The sequence below is a fragment of the Somniosus microcephalus genome, chromosome 5, assembly GCF_052327205.1.
Source record: "Somniosus microcephalus isolate GS21.2 chromosome 5, FLI_Smic_1.0, whole genome shotgun sequence".
In the NCBI taxonomy this organism is placed as follows: Eukaryota; Metazoa; Chordata; class Chondrichthyes; order Squaliformes; family Somniosidae; genus Somniosus; species Somniosus microcephalus.
This window is the reverse complement of record NC_140991.1, coordinates 229,198,053-229,212,486: the sequence shown is the minus strand read 5'-3', so window position 1 is coordinate 229,212,486 and position 14,434 is coordinate 229,198,053. Positions and strand designations below refer to the sequence as shown.

Sequence of the window (14,434 nt, the reverse complement as noted above, 5' to 3'; positions counted from 1 at the left end):
TTTACTGAGGGCACAATGATTTCATGGTACATTGGAGGACAGTGGGTCGGCATGTCCTTTTGGCACCATGTTTCTGTTAACACAATTATATCAATGTCTTTTATAGCTTTTAGGAATTCAGGGTCTGTACTCTTCATCCCAAAAGTTGAGGAGCGGAGGCCCTCTCTCTCTCTCCCGTCTCTCTGTTTCTCTCTTCCCCCGTCTCTCTCTCTCCCTCCATCTCTCTCTCTCTCTCCCGCTCTCTCTCTCCCCCCAATCTCTCTCTCTCTCCCAACCGAATCTCTCTCTCTATCTCCCCCCAGTCTCTCTCTCTCCCCCAGTCTCTCTCTCTCTCCCCAGTCTCTCTCTCTCTCCCCCCAGTCACTCTCTCTCTCGCTCTCTCTCCCCCCACAGTCTCTCTGTCTCCCCCCGTCACTCTCTCTCCCCACCCCAGTCTCTCTCTCTCTTTCCCACAGAATCTCTCTCTCCCGCGCCGTCTCACTCTACCCCGTCTCTCTCTCTCTCCCCCAGTCTCTTTCTCTCCCACGCAGTCTCTCTCTCTCTCCCTCTGCCCCCACAACCTCTCTCTCTCCCCCATCTATCTCACACCACAAATCTCTCTCTCTCTCTCCCCGCCGCCTCTCTCCCCAGAATCTCTCTCACTCCCGTCTCTCTGATTCTCTCTTCCCCCCATCTCTCTCTCTCCCTTCATCTCTCCCTATCTCTCCCCCTCTCTCTGTCTCCTCCCAAATCTCACTCTCTCTCCCACCCGCAATCTCTCTCTCTCTCCCCCCAGTCTCTCTCTCTATCCCTCCCACCCCAATCTCTTTCTCTCTCTCCCCCCAGTCTCACTCTCTCTCTCTCTCCTCCCCCCATAGTCTCTCTGTCTCCCCGTCTCTCTCTCTCTCTCCCCCAAGTCTCTCTCTCCCCCCAGAATCGCTCGCTCCCCCTCGATGTCTCGCTCTAACCCCCGTCTCTCTCTCCCCGTCTCTCTCCCTCCACCCATCTCTCTCTCTCCCCGTCTCTCTCTCTCTCCCCGTCTCTCTCTCTCTCCCGCGTCTCTCTCTCTCCCCCTGTCTCTCTCTCCCCTGCCTCTCTCTCCCCTGTCTCTCTCTCTCCTCCCATCTCTCTCTCCCCATCTCTCTCTCTCCCCCCACCTCTCTCTCCCCATCTCTCTCTCTCCCCCATATCTCTCTCCCCATCTCTCTCTCCCCCGTCTCTCCCCCAACTCTCTCACCCCTGTCTCTCTCTCCCCCAACTCTATCTCCCCCCGTCTCTCTCTCCTCCGTCCCGTCTCACTCTCCCCCTCCCGTCTCTCTCTCTCCCCCCTACCGTCTCTCTCTCCCCCGCCCTGCCCCATTACTCTCACCCCCCGTCTCTCTCTCACTCTCCCATCCCATTCTCTCTCTCTCTCTCTCTCTCCCCTCCTTATCTCTCTCTCTCTCTCCCCTCCCCGTCTCTGTCTCTCTCTCACCTCCCCGTCTCTCTCTCTCTCTCCCCCATCTTCTCTCTCTCCCCCCTAATCTCGCTCTCTCTCCCACCCGCAATCTCTCTCTCTCCCTCCCACCGTCTCTCTCTCTCTCCCTCCCCGTCTCTCTCTCTCCCTCCCCATCTCTCACTCTCCCTCCTCCCATCTCTCTCTCCCTCCACCGTCTCTCTCTCTCCCCCCATATTCTCAACCACCGTGTTCTCTCCCCGTCTTCTCTCCCCCGTCCTCCCTCCCCGTCTCTCTCCCCTCCATCTCTCTCTCCCCCCGTCTCTCTCCCCTCCTCTCCCCGTCTCTCTCCCCCGTCTTCATCCCCCGTCTCTCTCTCTCCCCCCTCATCTCTCTCTCTCCCTTGTCACTCTCTCCCCCCGTCATCTCTCTCTCCCCCGTCATCACATTCTTTCTCCCCATCGTCTCTCTCTCTCCCTCCCCCCATCGTCTCTCTCTCACCCTCCCCGTCACTCTCTATCTCTCTCTCCCAATCTTCTCTCTCTCTCCCCCTCTCCCCATCTTCTCTCTCTTCCCCCGTCTTCTCTCTTTCTCCCCACCGTCTCTCTCTCTCTCCCCACCGTCTCTCTCTCTCTCCCATCTTCTCTCTCTCTCCCCCGTCTTCTCTCTCTCTCCTCCCGTCTTCTCTCACCCTCCCCGCATCTTCTTTCTCTATCCACCCTTCTCTCTCTCTCACCCAGTCTTCTCTCTCAGCCCCCAGTGTCTCTCTCTCTCTCCCCCCCGTCTCTCTCTCTCTCCCGTCCCCTTCCCTTTCTCTCTCTCTCTCTCTCTCCCCTCCTCATCTCTCACTCTCTCTCCCCTCCCCGTCTCTCTCTCTCTCGCTCCCCTCCCCGTCTCTCTCTCTCTCTCCCCTCCCCGTCTCTCTCTCTCTCGCCTCTCCGTATCTCTCCCTCTACCCCATCTCTCTCTCTCTCTCCCACATCGCTCTCTCTCCATCCCCCATTTCTTTCTCTCCCTCCCCCCATCTCTCTCTCTCTCTACCCCCACCTCTCTCTCTCTCCGTCCCCCCGTCTCTCTCTCCCTCCCCATCTCTCTCTCTCCCCATCTTCTCCCCCGTCTTCTCTCCCCGTCTTCTCTCCCCATCTCTCTCTCCCCCGTCTCTCTGCACCCATCTCTCTCTAACCCCGTCTCTCTCCCCTCCTTCCCCCATCTCTCTCCCCCGTCTTCATCCCCCCATCTCTTTCTCTCCCCTTCATCTCTCTCTCTCCCCGTCTATCTCTCTCTCCCCCACCATCGTCTCTCTCTCCCCCTTCGACTCTCACTCTCCCTCCCCATCTCTTCTCTCTCTCTCCCCCCCGTCGTCTCTCTCTCTCTCCCCCCTCATCATCTCTCTCTCTCTCCCTCCCTGTCTCTCTCTCTCTCTCCCCACCGTCTCTCTCTCTCTCCCTACCGTCTCTCTCCCTCCCCGTCTCTCTCTCTCCCCCCATCTTCTCTCTCTCTCTCCGCCATCTTCACTCTCTCCCCCCCATCTTCTCTCTCACCCCCCGGTCTTCTCTCTCAATTCAATTCAATTCAAATTGCTTTATTGACATGACAAGGTACATCTTATGTTGCCAAAGCATCGAAAAACATTTATGGTTGAACACATAAAGGCAGATCTATCCATACAGTGTATAAACAGATATATCCCTGAGTGTATAAATATACATTCATATAATTTGTATTTACTCTTTTTTTAGATTTAATGGTTGTCCCTCTGTTTATGGCAAGCTGTAACATAGTGTGCCGCTAAGGTTACACAATTTCTCTGTTCCCCTAGTAGGTAGGGGAGTTTTTCGTCGTCATTCAAATTTCTGCATTCAGGGCATATTTTTGTGAATTTTGGGTAGAAATTCTCCCTGATGCCCTGATATTTTCCACAAGCTGTGAGGAAGTGCATCTCTGTCTCCACCACTCCCTGACTGCAGTGAGAGCATATCCTGTCCTCTCTTGGCAGCCGGGTCTGCCTATGTCTACCTTTTTCAATGGCCAGGCTATGTTCACTAAGTCTGTACATTGTCAAGGTTTTTCTCAGTTTGCTATCCTTTACCATGGTCAGGTATTCAGCCATGTTGTATTGTCTGTTTAGGGCCAAGTAGCAATTGAGTTTGTTTTGGGTTTTTGTTGTTTCTGCCCAATATGACAGATATTTTTCCTTTTGCTTAGTGACAATTGTGTTGGGTCGAGTTCTCTGTGCTACAATGTCACTGTCCTGGGGCTGGTTATTGTTAGTAGTGTTAGTGGTTACTTCACTGAGTCCCAGGACTAGTTGACTGAGGATATTCTTCTTTATGGTCCTCTCTTGGCATTTCAGGGCTTCGTAATGATAGCAGTGGGGGTTGCTCATTTTTAAATGTTTCCAAAATTTGGTGGCTCTTTTTTGGATAGTAATTATTAATGGATATTGGCCTAGTTCTGCCCTGCATGCATTGTTGACGGTTTTCCTTTGGGTCCGGAGGATACTTTTACAGAATTCTGCATGTAGGATCTCAATGCGGTGTTTGTCCCATTTTGCGAATTCTTGTTGTGTTAGCGGTCCCCACACCTCACTGCCATAGAGTGCAATTGGTTCAATTACTGATTTAAACATTTTGAGCCAAATGCTACTTGGAATTTCGATTTGGATTGATTTTTTAATGGCATAGAAAGCCCTTCTTGCTTTCTCTTTCAGTTCATTCACAGCCAGATGAAAATTTCCTGTAGAACTGATTTTTATGCCCAAGTATGTGTAGTTAGTGGTTTGTTCAATTTTAGTTGTTCCTAGTGTGACATTTATTCTGGGTCCCTGATGTCTGGATCTTTGCTGGATCACAAGGACTTTGGTTTTTTGTGGGTTTATTGTCAGGGCCCAGGTCTGACAGAATGACTCTAGCAGATCCAGGTTCTGCTGTAGACCCTCCTTAGTTGGTGCCAGCACATTTATTGTTTGTATACATTGATTTACTTACATCATATGTTTTTCCCCCTTCACCACTTTCAATAAGTTTCAAGAAAAGACCGTCGTGCCAGATGGAATCGAAAGCCTTCTGGAAATCTATAAAGCAGGCAAAAATTTTGCTTTTGTTTTAAACATAGAAACATAGAAACATAGAGATAGGAACAGGAGTAGGCCATTCGGCCCTTCGAGCCTGCTCCGCCATTCAATGAGATCATGGCTGATCTTCGTCTGAGATCTTAGCCGATCTTACCAGTTCAGTACCCTGTCCCCGCCTTTTCTCCGTAACCCTTAATCCCCTTAGCCTTCAGAAATATATCCAATTCTCTCTTGAAAATATTTATTGAATTAGCCTTCACAGCCCTCTGTGGCAGGGAATTCCACAGGCTCACCACTCTTTGAGTGAAGAAATTCTTCCTCATCTCTGTTTTAAATGATTTGCCCGCTATTTTTAGACTGTGGCCCCTGGTTCTGTGCTCCCCTGCCATTGGAATCATTCTCTCTGAATTCAGCCTGTCCAGGCCTGCCATAATTTTATATGTTTCGATGAGATCCCCTCTCAATCTTCTAAACTCCAGTGAGTACAAGCCCAAACTATTCAATCTCTCCTCGTAGGTCATTCCCGCCATTCCAGGTATCAGCCTGGTGAATCGCCGCTGCACTCTTTCCATGGCAAGAACATCCTTCCGCAGATGGGGCGACCAAAACTGTACACAATACTCCAGATGCGGTCTCACCAGCACCTTGTACAGCTGTAGTAAGGTATCCCTATTCCTATACTCGAACCCCCTTGATATGAAGGCCAACATACCATTTGCCTTCTTAATCGCCTGTTGCACCTGCATGCTCTCCTTCAGTGACTGGTGCACAAGAACACCCAGGTCCCTCTGCACTTCCCCATCTCCCAATCTATTGCCATTTAGATAATAATCTGCCCTCCTGTTTTTACCCCCAAAGTGGATAACTTCGCATTTATCCACATTATAGTGCATCTGCCACGTATCCGCCCATTCCCCCAACCTATCCAAATCGCACTGTAGCCTCCTGACATCCTCATCAGAGCCCACCCCTCCTCCTAGTTTAGTGTCGTCAGCGAATTTGGAAATATTGCATCCAATTCCCTGATCCAGATCATTTATATATATTGTGAACAGCTGGGGTCCCAGGACAGATCCTTGCGGCACCCCGCTGGTCACTGCCTGCCACTCCGAAAACGAGCCGTTTATTCCAACTCTCTGTTTTCTATCTGCCAGCCAGTTCTCTATCCACGTTAATACTTTGCCCCCAATCCCATGAGCCTTAATTTTGCATGATAATCTTTTGTGTGGAACCTTATCGAAGGCTTTCTGGAAGTCAAGGTACACCACATCCACTGGCTCTCCCCCATCTATTTTACCAGTTACTTCCTCAAAAAATTCCAGCAGATTAGTCAAACACGATTTACCCTTTGTAAATCCATGTTGACTCTGTCCGATCCTTTCCCCATTTGTCAAGTGCTCCGCTATTTTATCCTTAATAATGGACTCTAGCATTTTGCCCACAACCGATGTAAGGCTTACTGGTCTATAATTCCCTGCTTTCTCTCTACCCCCCTTTTTAAATATTGGGGTAACATTAGCTACCCTCCAATCCACGGGTACTGTTCCCGAGTCAATGGAGTTCCGGAAGATGATCCTTAGAGCATCTGCTATCTCCAGGGCCACCTCCTTAAGTACCCTAGGATGTAGTTTATCAGGCCCCGGGGATTTGTCGGCCTTCAGTCCCCTCAACTTACCCAACACCATATCCCTAGAGATACTAATTTCTGTCAGCTCCTCCCTCTCATTAGTCCCTATGTTTGCCGATATTCCTGGGAGGTTATTTGTGTCCTCCTTTGTGAATACAGAACCAAAGTATGAGTTTAATTGGTCTGCCATTTCCTTATTCTCCATTATATATTCTCCCGAATCGGACTGCAAGGGACCGACTTGGGATTTTACCAGTCTTTTCCTCCTGATATACCGATAAAAGCTTTTGCAGTCTGTCTTTATGTTTGCTGCAAGTTTACTTTCGTATTCTATTTTCCCCTTCCTGATTAATCCCTTTGTCCTCTTTTGCTGTATCCTGTACTGCCCCCAATCTTCCGGTCTGGTGCTTTTTTTTGCCAGTTGATATGCCCTTTTTTTTGATTTTATGCTGTCCCTAATTTCCCTCGTTATCCACGGTTGAGCCACCTTTTTAGGTTTATTTTTATGCCAAACCGGTATAAACATGTTCTGGGATTCTTCCATTCTATCTTTGAATGCTTGCCATTGTCTATCCACTGTCAATCCCCCCAGAAACACCACCCAATCAATCTTACCCAATTCCCGTCTCATACCCTCGTAATTCCCTTTATTTAAGTTCTGGACCTTAGTCTCTGATTCAATTTCCTCACTCTCCATCTCGACTGAGAGCTCGATCATATTATGATCGCTCTGACCCAAGGGGCCTCGTACAAGATGTGGTAAACCACTGTCATACCTGTCTGTGTCTGTATGTGTATTCCACTAGGTACAGGTCTGGACATGCCTCGGCTGACTCCTCCCACTATTCCAGGTATATAAGTGACTACCTCCCAGTCCCTTAGTATTCTGGACGGGTCGACCACTCGAGACAAGACCTTCATTCTTTAGTTAATAAAAGCCTGATTGTTACTCGCTCAACTTCAGTCTTTTGAGTAATTGATGGCGCATCACAAGAAGATTGCTGATAAGTCCCTTCTCATTGCACAATACCCAGTCTAAAATGGCCTGATCTCGAGTCAGCTCCTCGACATATTGGTCCAGATAACCGTCCCGAAAACATTCCAGGAATTCCTCCTCCTCAGAATTTTTACTAATTTGGGTAGTCCAATCAATATGTAAATTAAAGTCACCCATGATGACAGCTGTGCTCTTATCGCACGCTTCTCTAATTTCCCTTTTTATGCCTTCCCTCACCTCCATATTACTATTTGGAGGCCTATATATCACACCCACTAACGTTTTCCTCCCCTTGCTATTTCTCATTTCTACCCATACAGATTCCGTTTCATCCGAGTTAATATCCTTCCTTTCCATTGCATTAATCCCCTCCTTTACCAGCAATGCTACCCCACCTCCCCTACCTTTTTGCCGATCCTTCCTAAATATTGTATATCCCTGGATGTTAAGTTCCCAGCCTTGCCCACCCTGCAGCCACGTTTCTGTAATCCCAATCAAATCATACTTGTTTACCTCTATTTCCACAACTAATTCATCCACCTTGTTCCTAATGCTTCTAGCATTAAGATACAAAGCCTTCAGGCTTGCTTTTTTCACACTCTCATTATGAATTAGTTTGGCCCTTTGTGTTTCTCTCCTTTGCTTATTGCTTCTCACCTTTCTACCATCTATTTCTGACTTCATATGACTTCCCTCTTTTCCACTATCTAGGTTCCCATCCCCCTGCCAAATTAGTTTAAATCCTCCCGAACCGCCCTAGAAAATATTACCCCGAGGACATCGGCTCCCTCACAGTTCAGGTGTAGACCGTCCCCTTGGTACAGGTCACTCCTCCCCAAGAACTGGTTCCAATGCCTCAAGAATTTAAATCCCTCTCCCTTGCACCACTGCTCAAGCCACGTATTTAGCTTATCTATCTTACTCTCTCTAAACTTATTAGCTCGTGGCACTGGTAGCAATCCAGAGATTACTACCTTTGAGGTCCTACTTTTCAATTTAGCTCCTAACTCCCTAAATTCAGCTTGTAGGACCTCCTCCCTCTTTTTACCTACATCGTTGGTACCTACATGTACCACGACAACTGGCTGATCCCCCTCCCCCTTCAGAATGCTCTGCACCCGCTCCGAGACATCCTTGACCCTTGCACCAGGGAGGCAACATACCATCTTGGAGTCTCGGTCTCGGCCACAGAAACTCCTATCTATCCCCCTTACAATTGAATCCCCTATCACTATAGCCCTATCCCTCTTTTTCCCGCCCTTCTGTGCAGCAGAGCCAGTCATGGTGCCCTGAACCTGGCTGCTGGTGCCTTCCCCTGATAAGTCATCTCCCCCAACAGTACCCAAAACGGTAAACCTGTTTTGGAGGGAGATGACCGCAGGTGACTCCTGCACTACCTTCCTGCCTTTACCCTGCCTTTTGGTCACCCATTTACTGTCTGAGCTAGCCTTTACCTGCGGTGTGACCAACTCACTGAATGTGCTATCCACAACATCCTCAGCATCGCGTATGCTCCAGAGTGAGTCCATTCGCAGCTCCAGCGCCGCCATGCGGTCTGCTAGGAGCTGCAGCTGGACACACTTCCTGCACACATAGTTGTCAGGGACAGTGTCCCTGATTTCCCACATGGCACAGGAGAAGCATGACACGGGTCCGAGCTGCCCTTCCATGACTTAACCCTTACAATACCCTTTTATTTACTACGATTTAGCTTAATTATTGAATTCTACTTAGAATAAGTTTGTGAAAGTACTCACCAACCAGTCACCTACCTGTTTTCTGGTGTTGTATTTTCACTGCCGCCTCCTGTCCTGGAACCTTCTCCACCTAGGTTAGGCTCCTGAAATAAAATAAATTGAACCTACCTTTTCAACTTCCCCTAACCCCTAAAAGGTTAGAGGAGGTGGAAGGGTGGGAGACACTACACTGTAGTGTTTCGGGTTTAGCAACAGCTCTACCTATATAAGAGTTACTGGCCTCCTGCTCTCCCGACTGCACCAGCTGTGAAAGAAAAAGCCCGCGAAAGGTGAGCTTTTAAACTCACCAGTTACTGGCCTCCTGCTCTCCCGACTGCCCCAGCAGTTACTGGCCTCCTGCTCTCCCGACTGCACCAGCTGTGAAAGAAAAAGCCCGCGAAAGGTGAGCTTTTAAACTCACCAGTTACTGGCCTCCTGCTCTCCCGACTGCCCCAGCAGTTACTGGCCTCCTGCTCTCCCGACTGCCCCAGCTGTGGTCTCGGGCCTCGCCTCTCTCCGGTTTTTATACCGGCTCTGAATCACTGCTCCCGACTGGTCTCGGGCCTCGCTGGTCGCCGGGTTTTCTCCCGAGCTCCTCCTCGCTGCTCCCGCTGGTCCCGACTGGTCTCGGGCCTCGCCTCTCTCCGGTTTTTATACCGGCTCTGAATCATTGCTCCCGACTGGTCTCGGGCCTCGCCTCTCTCCGGTTTTTATACCGGCTCTGAATCATTGCTCCCGACTGGTCTCGGGCCTCGCTGGTCGCCGGGTTTTCTCCCGAGCTCCTCCTCGCTGCTCCCGCTGGTCCCGACTGGTCTCGGGCCTCGCCTCTCTCCGGTTTTTATACCGGCTCTGAATCACTGCTCCCGACTGGTCTCGGGCCTCGCCTCTCTCCGGTTTTTATACCGGCTCTGAATCACTGCTCCCGACTGGTCTCGGGCCTCGCTGGTCGCCGGGTTTTCTCCCGAGCTCCTCCTCGCTGCTCCCGCTGGTCCCGACTGGTGAACATGTTTGTCAATTATGGTCTGCAGGGTGAAGCTATGATCTGATGTTCTATAGTTTGGTAGGAATCCAATTTGGCTTTTACTCAAGACATTGCGCTCCTCAAGGAAGTTTATAAGTCTTTTGTTTATGATACTACAGAAAACCTTCCCCAGGTTACTGTTTACCCAGATGCCTCGATAGTTATTTGGGTCAACTTTGTCTCCACTTTTGTATATGGGCGTTATGAGTCCTTTGTTCCCGATATCAGGGAAGTAACCAACACTCAGAACTAAGTTGAAGAGTTTTAGGATAGCCAATTCATTTTATCGTCCGTGTGTTTAATCATCTCGCTTAGGGTGCCGCCTGCACCGCAAGCTTTTCCTGGTCGCAGGTCCTTGAGTTTTTCAAATAGCTCTTTTTCAGTTATTATGGGGTCTAGCGGGTTTTGGTTATCTTTTATGGCCAATTCGAGCTTTTCCAGTTTTTCGCATATTTGGTGTGTTTTTCTGGTATAATTTTTCAAAATGGTTTCTCTCTCTGACCCTCCCTCCCATCGTCTCTCTCTCTCTGTCCCCATCTCTCTCTCTCTCTCTCCCCGTCTTCTCTCTCTCTCCCCATCTTCTCTCTCTCTCCCCACCGTCTCTCTCTCCCCACCGTCTCTCATTCTCCCCACCGTCTCTCTCTCTCTCCCCATCTTCTCTCTCTCTCCCCGTCTTCTCTCTCTCTCCCCGCCGTCTCTCTCTCCCCACCATCTCTCATTCTCCCCACCATTTCTCTCTCTCGCCCCACCGCCTCTCTCTCTCTCCCCACCGTCTGTCTCCCTCCCCGTCTCTCTCTCTCTCCCCATCTTCTCTTTCTCTCTCCCCCCGTCTTCTCTGTCTCTCCCTCCCTGTCTTCTCTCTTTCTCCCCCCGCCTCCTCTCTCTCTCCCCTCCATCTTCTCTCTCTCTCCCCCCATCTCCTCTCTCTCTCTCCCCCGTCTTCTCTCTCTCGCCCCCCGGTCTTCTCTCTCTCGCCCCCCGTCTTCGTTCTCGCTCCACCCTTCTCTCTCTCTCCCCCCGCCTTCTTTCTCTCTCACCCCCCAGTCTCTCTCTCTCTCCCTCTTCTCTCTCTCTCTCCCCATCTCTCCACCCCATCTCTCCTGCCCCGTCATCTCTCTCACTCCCCGTCATCTCTCTCTCCCCCCTCGTCCCTCTCCTCCCTCATCCCTCTCCCCCTCGTCTCACTCTAACCCCGCTATCTCACTCCCCCCCACCGTCTCTCTCTCTCCCCCATCTCTCTCCCCTTCCTCTCTCGCCCCCACCCCTCTCTCACTCACCCCATGTCTCTCTCTCCCCCGTTGTCTCTCTCTCTCCCCCTCATCTCTCTCTCTCCCCCGTCATCTCTCTCTCTCACCCATCTCTCTCTCTCACTCTCCACACCGTCTCTCTCTCTCTCTCTCTCCCCCATCTTCTCTCCCCCATCTTCTCTCCCTGTCTCTCTCTCTCCCCCACCGTTGTCCATCTCTCTCCGCACTTCTGTCTCTCTCTGCCCCACATCACTCTCTCCCTCCACCCCGTCACTCCCTCTCCCTCCCCCATCTCTCTCTCTCCCTCCCGCATGTCTCTCTCTCCTTCCCCGTCTCTCTCTCCCTCCCCCGTCTCTCTCTCCCTCCCCCTTCTCTCTCTCTCCCACCCCCATCTCTCCCTCTCTCTCCCCCAGTCTCACTCTCTCCCCCAATCTCTCTCTCTCTCCCCCAGTCTCTCTCTCTCTCCCCCAGTCTCTCCCTCTCTCGCTCTCTCTCCCCCCACAGTCTCTCTGTCTCCCCCGTCATTCGCTCTCCCCACCCCAGTCTCTCTCTCTCTCCCCCCACAGAATCTCTCTCCCACGCCATCTCGCTCTACCCCGTCTCTCTCTCTCCCCCAGTCTCTCTCTCCCCATCTCTCTCTCCATCTCCCCCCCACAATCTCTCTCTCTCCCCCGTCTATCTCGCACCCCCAGTTTCTCTCTCTCTCTCCCCCAGTCTCTCTCCCCAGAATCTCTTTCTCTCCCGTCTCCTTCTTTCTCTCTCTCCCCATCTCTATCACTCTCTCCCCATCTCTCTCTCCCCCCAATCTCTTTCTCTCTCGCCCACCCGCAATCTCTCTCTCTCTCCCCCCAGTCTCTCTCTCTTTCCCCCCAGTCTCACTCTCTCTCTCACTCTCTCTCTCTCCTCCCCTCTCAGTCTCTCTGTCTCCCCCGTCTCTCTCTCTCTCTCCCCCAAGTCTCTCTCTCCCCCATCTATCTCTCCCCTGTCTCTCTCTCCCCCGGTCTCTCTCTCCCAGTCTCCCTCTCCCCCATCTCTCTCTCACCCCATCTCTCTCTCCCCCATCTCTCTCTCGCCCGTCTATATCTCCCCCCGTCTCTATCTCCCCCCGTCTCTCTCTCCCCCGACTCTCTCTCCCCCCTCCTGTCTCACTCTCCCCCCTCCCATCTCTCTCTCCCCCCTCCCGTCTCTCTCTCCCTCACCCCGTCACTCTTACCTGCAGGAATTAATAATGCGGGGTTGGGGTTATTGTCTTTGGCCAGTCAGAAGCATCTGAGCTGCCCCAGGGACCCCCGTGCAGTTTTGAAGCGCTCCCCTATTCCTGGTTCTGACTGCCGGACTTATTTAGTAGTGATGTAGACAGAAAAATGTGACTCGTGGTTGGGTGCAAAACAGACCAGTATTTATTGAAACAAAAAGAAACATATTGAAAATAAACAATACAGCACAGCTATGCTGAAATACAGCACTTTACTTCTCACAGTACACTTTGGTGTCTACGATATCACTCATTTGCTTAATAGAACACTGTTACTTAAATGCAGCACTTTACTTCTTAGTACAACACTGTTACTTAGATACAGCACTTTTAATACAGCTACTTAGTGTTCACTACAGCACTTTTCTGCTTAGTGCAAAACTGTTACTTAGATAAAGCACTTTTAATACAGCTACTTAGTGTTCACTACAGCACTTTTCTGCCTAGTGGAACACTGTTACTTAGATACAGCACTTTTGCTTAACAGCTACTTATTGTTCACTACAGCACTTTTCTGCTTAGTGCAACACTGTTACTTAGATACAGCACTTTTAATACAGCCACTTACTGTTCACTACAGCACTTTTCTGCCTAGTGCAAGCAACACTGTTACTTAGATACAGCACTTTTAATACAGCTACTTAGTGTTCACTACAGCACTTTTCTGCTTAGTGCAACACTGTTACTTAAATAGAGCACTTTTAATACAGCTACTTAGTGTTCACTACAGCAACTTTCTGCTTAATGCAATACTGTTACTTAAATAGGGGAGGAGAAAACAGACACAATGAGGGAAAATGGACTAAATTACAGTTTAACACAATTCCCCTTAACTCCCACCCTTATGCCTATTTTAAGTTGCCTTGTAATGGGCCAGAAAAATGTATGCTCACCAATGAACGCCTGCCCCGTGCCCTTGCGGTATTAGATTCTTCACCACCCTGAAGATAGAGATACCCCAGTGTCTAAAAGTAACTGCTGGTATTCCACTCCCTTGAGCGGTCTCCCAAGTTGTAGAGGGCACGGAGGTGAGGCTGCAGAGAGAGAGAGAGATGGCTTCTTGAGAAGCTATCTTATACCCCATTTGGGGCTGAAATCTTCCCACCCAAATCCGGATGCACCTGGGCTAAACAAAAGGGATCCAAACTGTCCCCATGAACTGTGATGGGTTTTGGATGAATCATCCATTCATTGTGATGGGTTGAATGAAACTGTCCCAGTTTGAAAAAACATGTCTATTTCCTTAATGGCTGAGTAAACAGCCCTTGAATGTTAGTGTAAACAAACTGATTGTCCTGTGGTCATGCCCAACCACAATTGATTGGCAGTCTCAAGCGGTTCAACATTGTAGCAGTTTAGTGTAAACAAACATCGATTGTCCTGCAGGGAGGGAAACTCCCTGAACTGCCTTTGATTGACAGTTTAACTACTACATTGCTTCAAGGGCTGGGTTTCTTTCTAAGCCCTTTGTCAGCCATCTTTGATTTTCCCTTTTCATATGCACACAGTCTGTGTGGTGTCTCCTGCCACGAGGTTGGACAGCCATCTTTGAATATCCTTTTTCACAGACGCACACAGGCTGCCTTTTCAGTCCTCTTTGTCAGCCCGTGCTTTGAAGAGAGACTGTCCTTTTTTCTTCTGCCACAAGGTCTGATGGCCATTTTGATCCCTGGTTTTTTAAAGGTATATTCTACCCAGGTATTTTTTAATCAAAAAAATCAATCTTCGGAACTGTAGGAAATTTTGAAATTATTGCGAAATCTTAAAGTCCCCCATCGGATACTAAAACTTGCTTGTAGTATCCTTTCCAAAGGTGAGCAATAACTTCTGACCCCGCACAAACAACCTTCCCTTAATACTTATGTAGATCGATCTTTGATCCCCCAACACCTCCACCTCCCCTACCCAGAGAGAATCGCAGTACACGGTAGGCATCTATCGACAGAAAACAAGATTAATAAAATAATCAATACACGGAGGGCGTCCAATGCCCCTGCACCACTTTTATTTACAATAATTCAAGAATGGAGGGGTCCAATGCCCCTGCACCACTTGTGACATAAT

General features: G+C 49.8%; 1 protein-coding gene across 1 annotated transcript; it reads left to right on the top strand.

Annotated features, from left to right (window-relative positions):
- Positions 1 to 10,352: 10,352 nt before the first annotated feature.
- On the top strand, positions 10,353 to 14,194 carry LOC147117601 (uncharacterized). The gene is made up of 5 exons (XM_085989382.1): positions 10,353 to 10,520; positions 11,146 to 11,273; positions 11,344 to 11,637; positions 11,942 to 12,099; positions 14,184 to 14,194. The coding sequence occupies exons 1-5, from the start codon at positions 10,353 to 10,355 to the stop codon at positions 14,192 to 14,194; spliced, it is 759 nt and encodes a 252-aa protein (XP_085845508.1).
- The last annotated feature ends 240 nt before the right edge of the window (positions 14,195 to 14,434 follow it).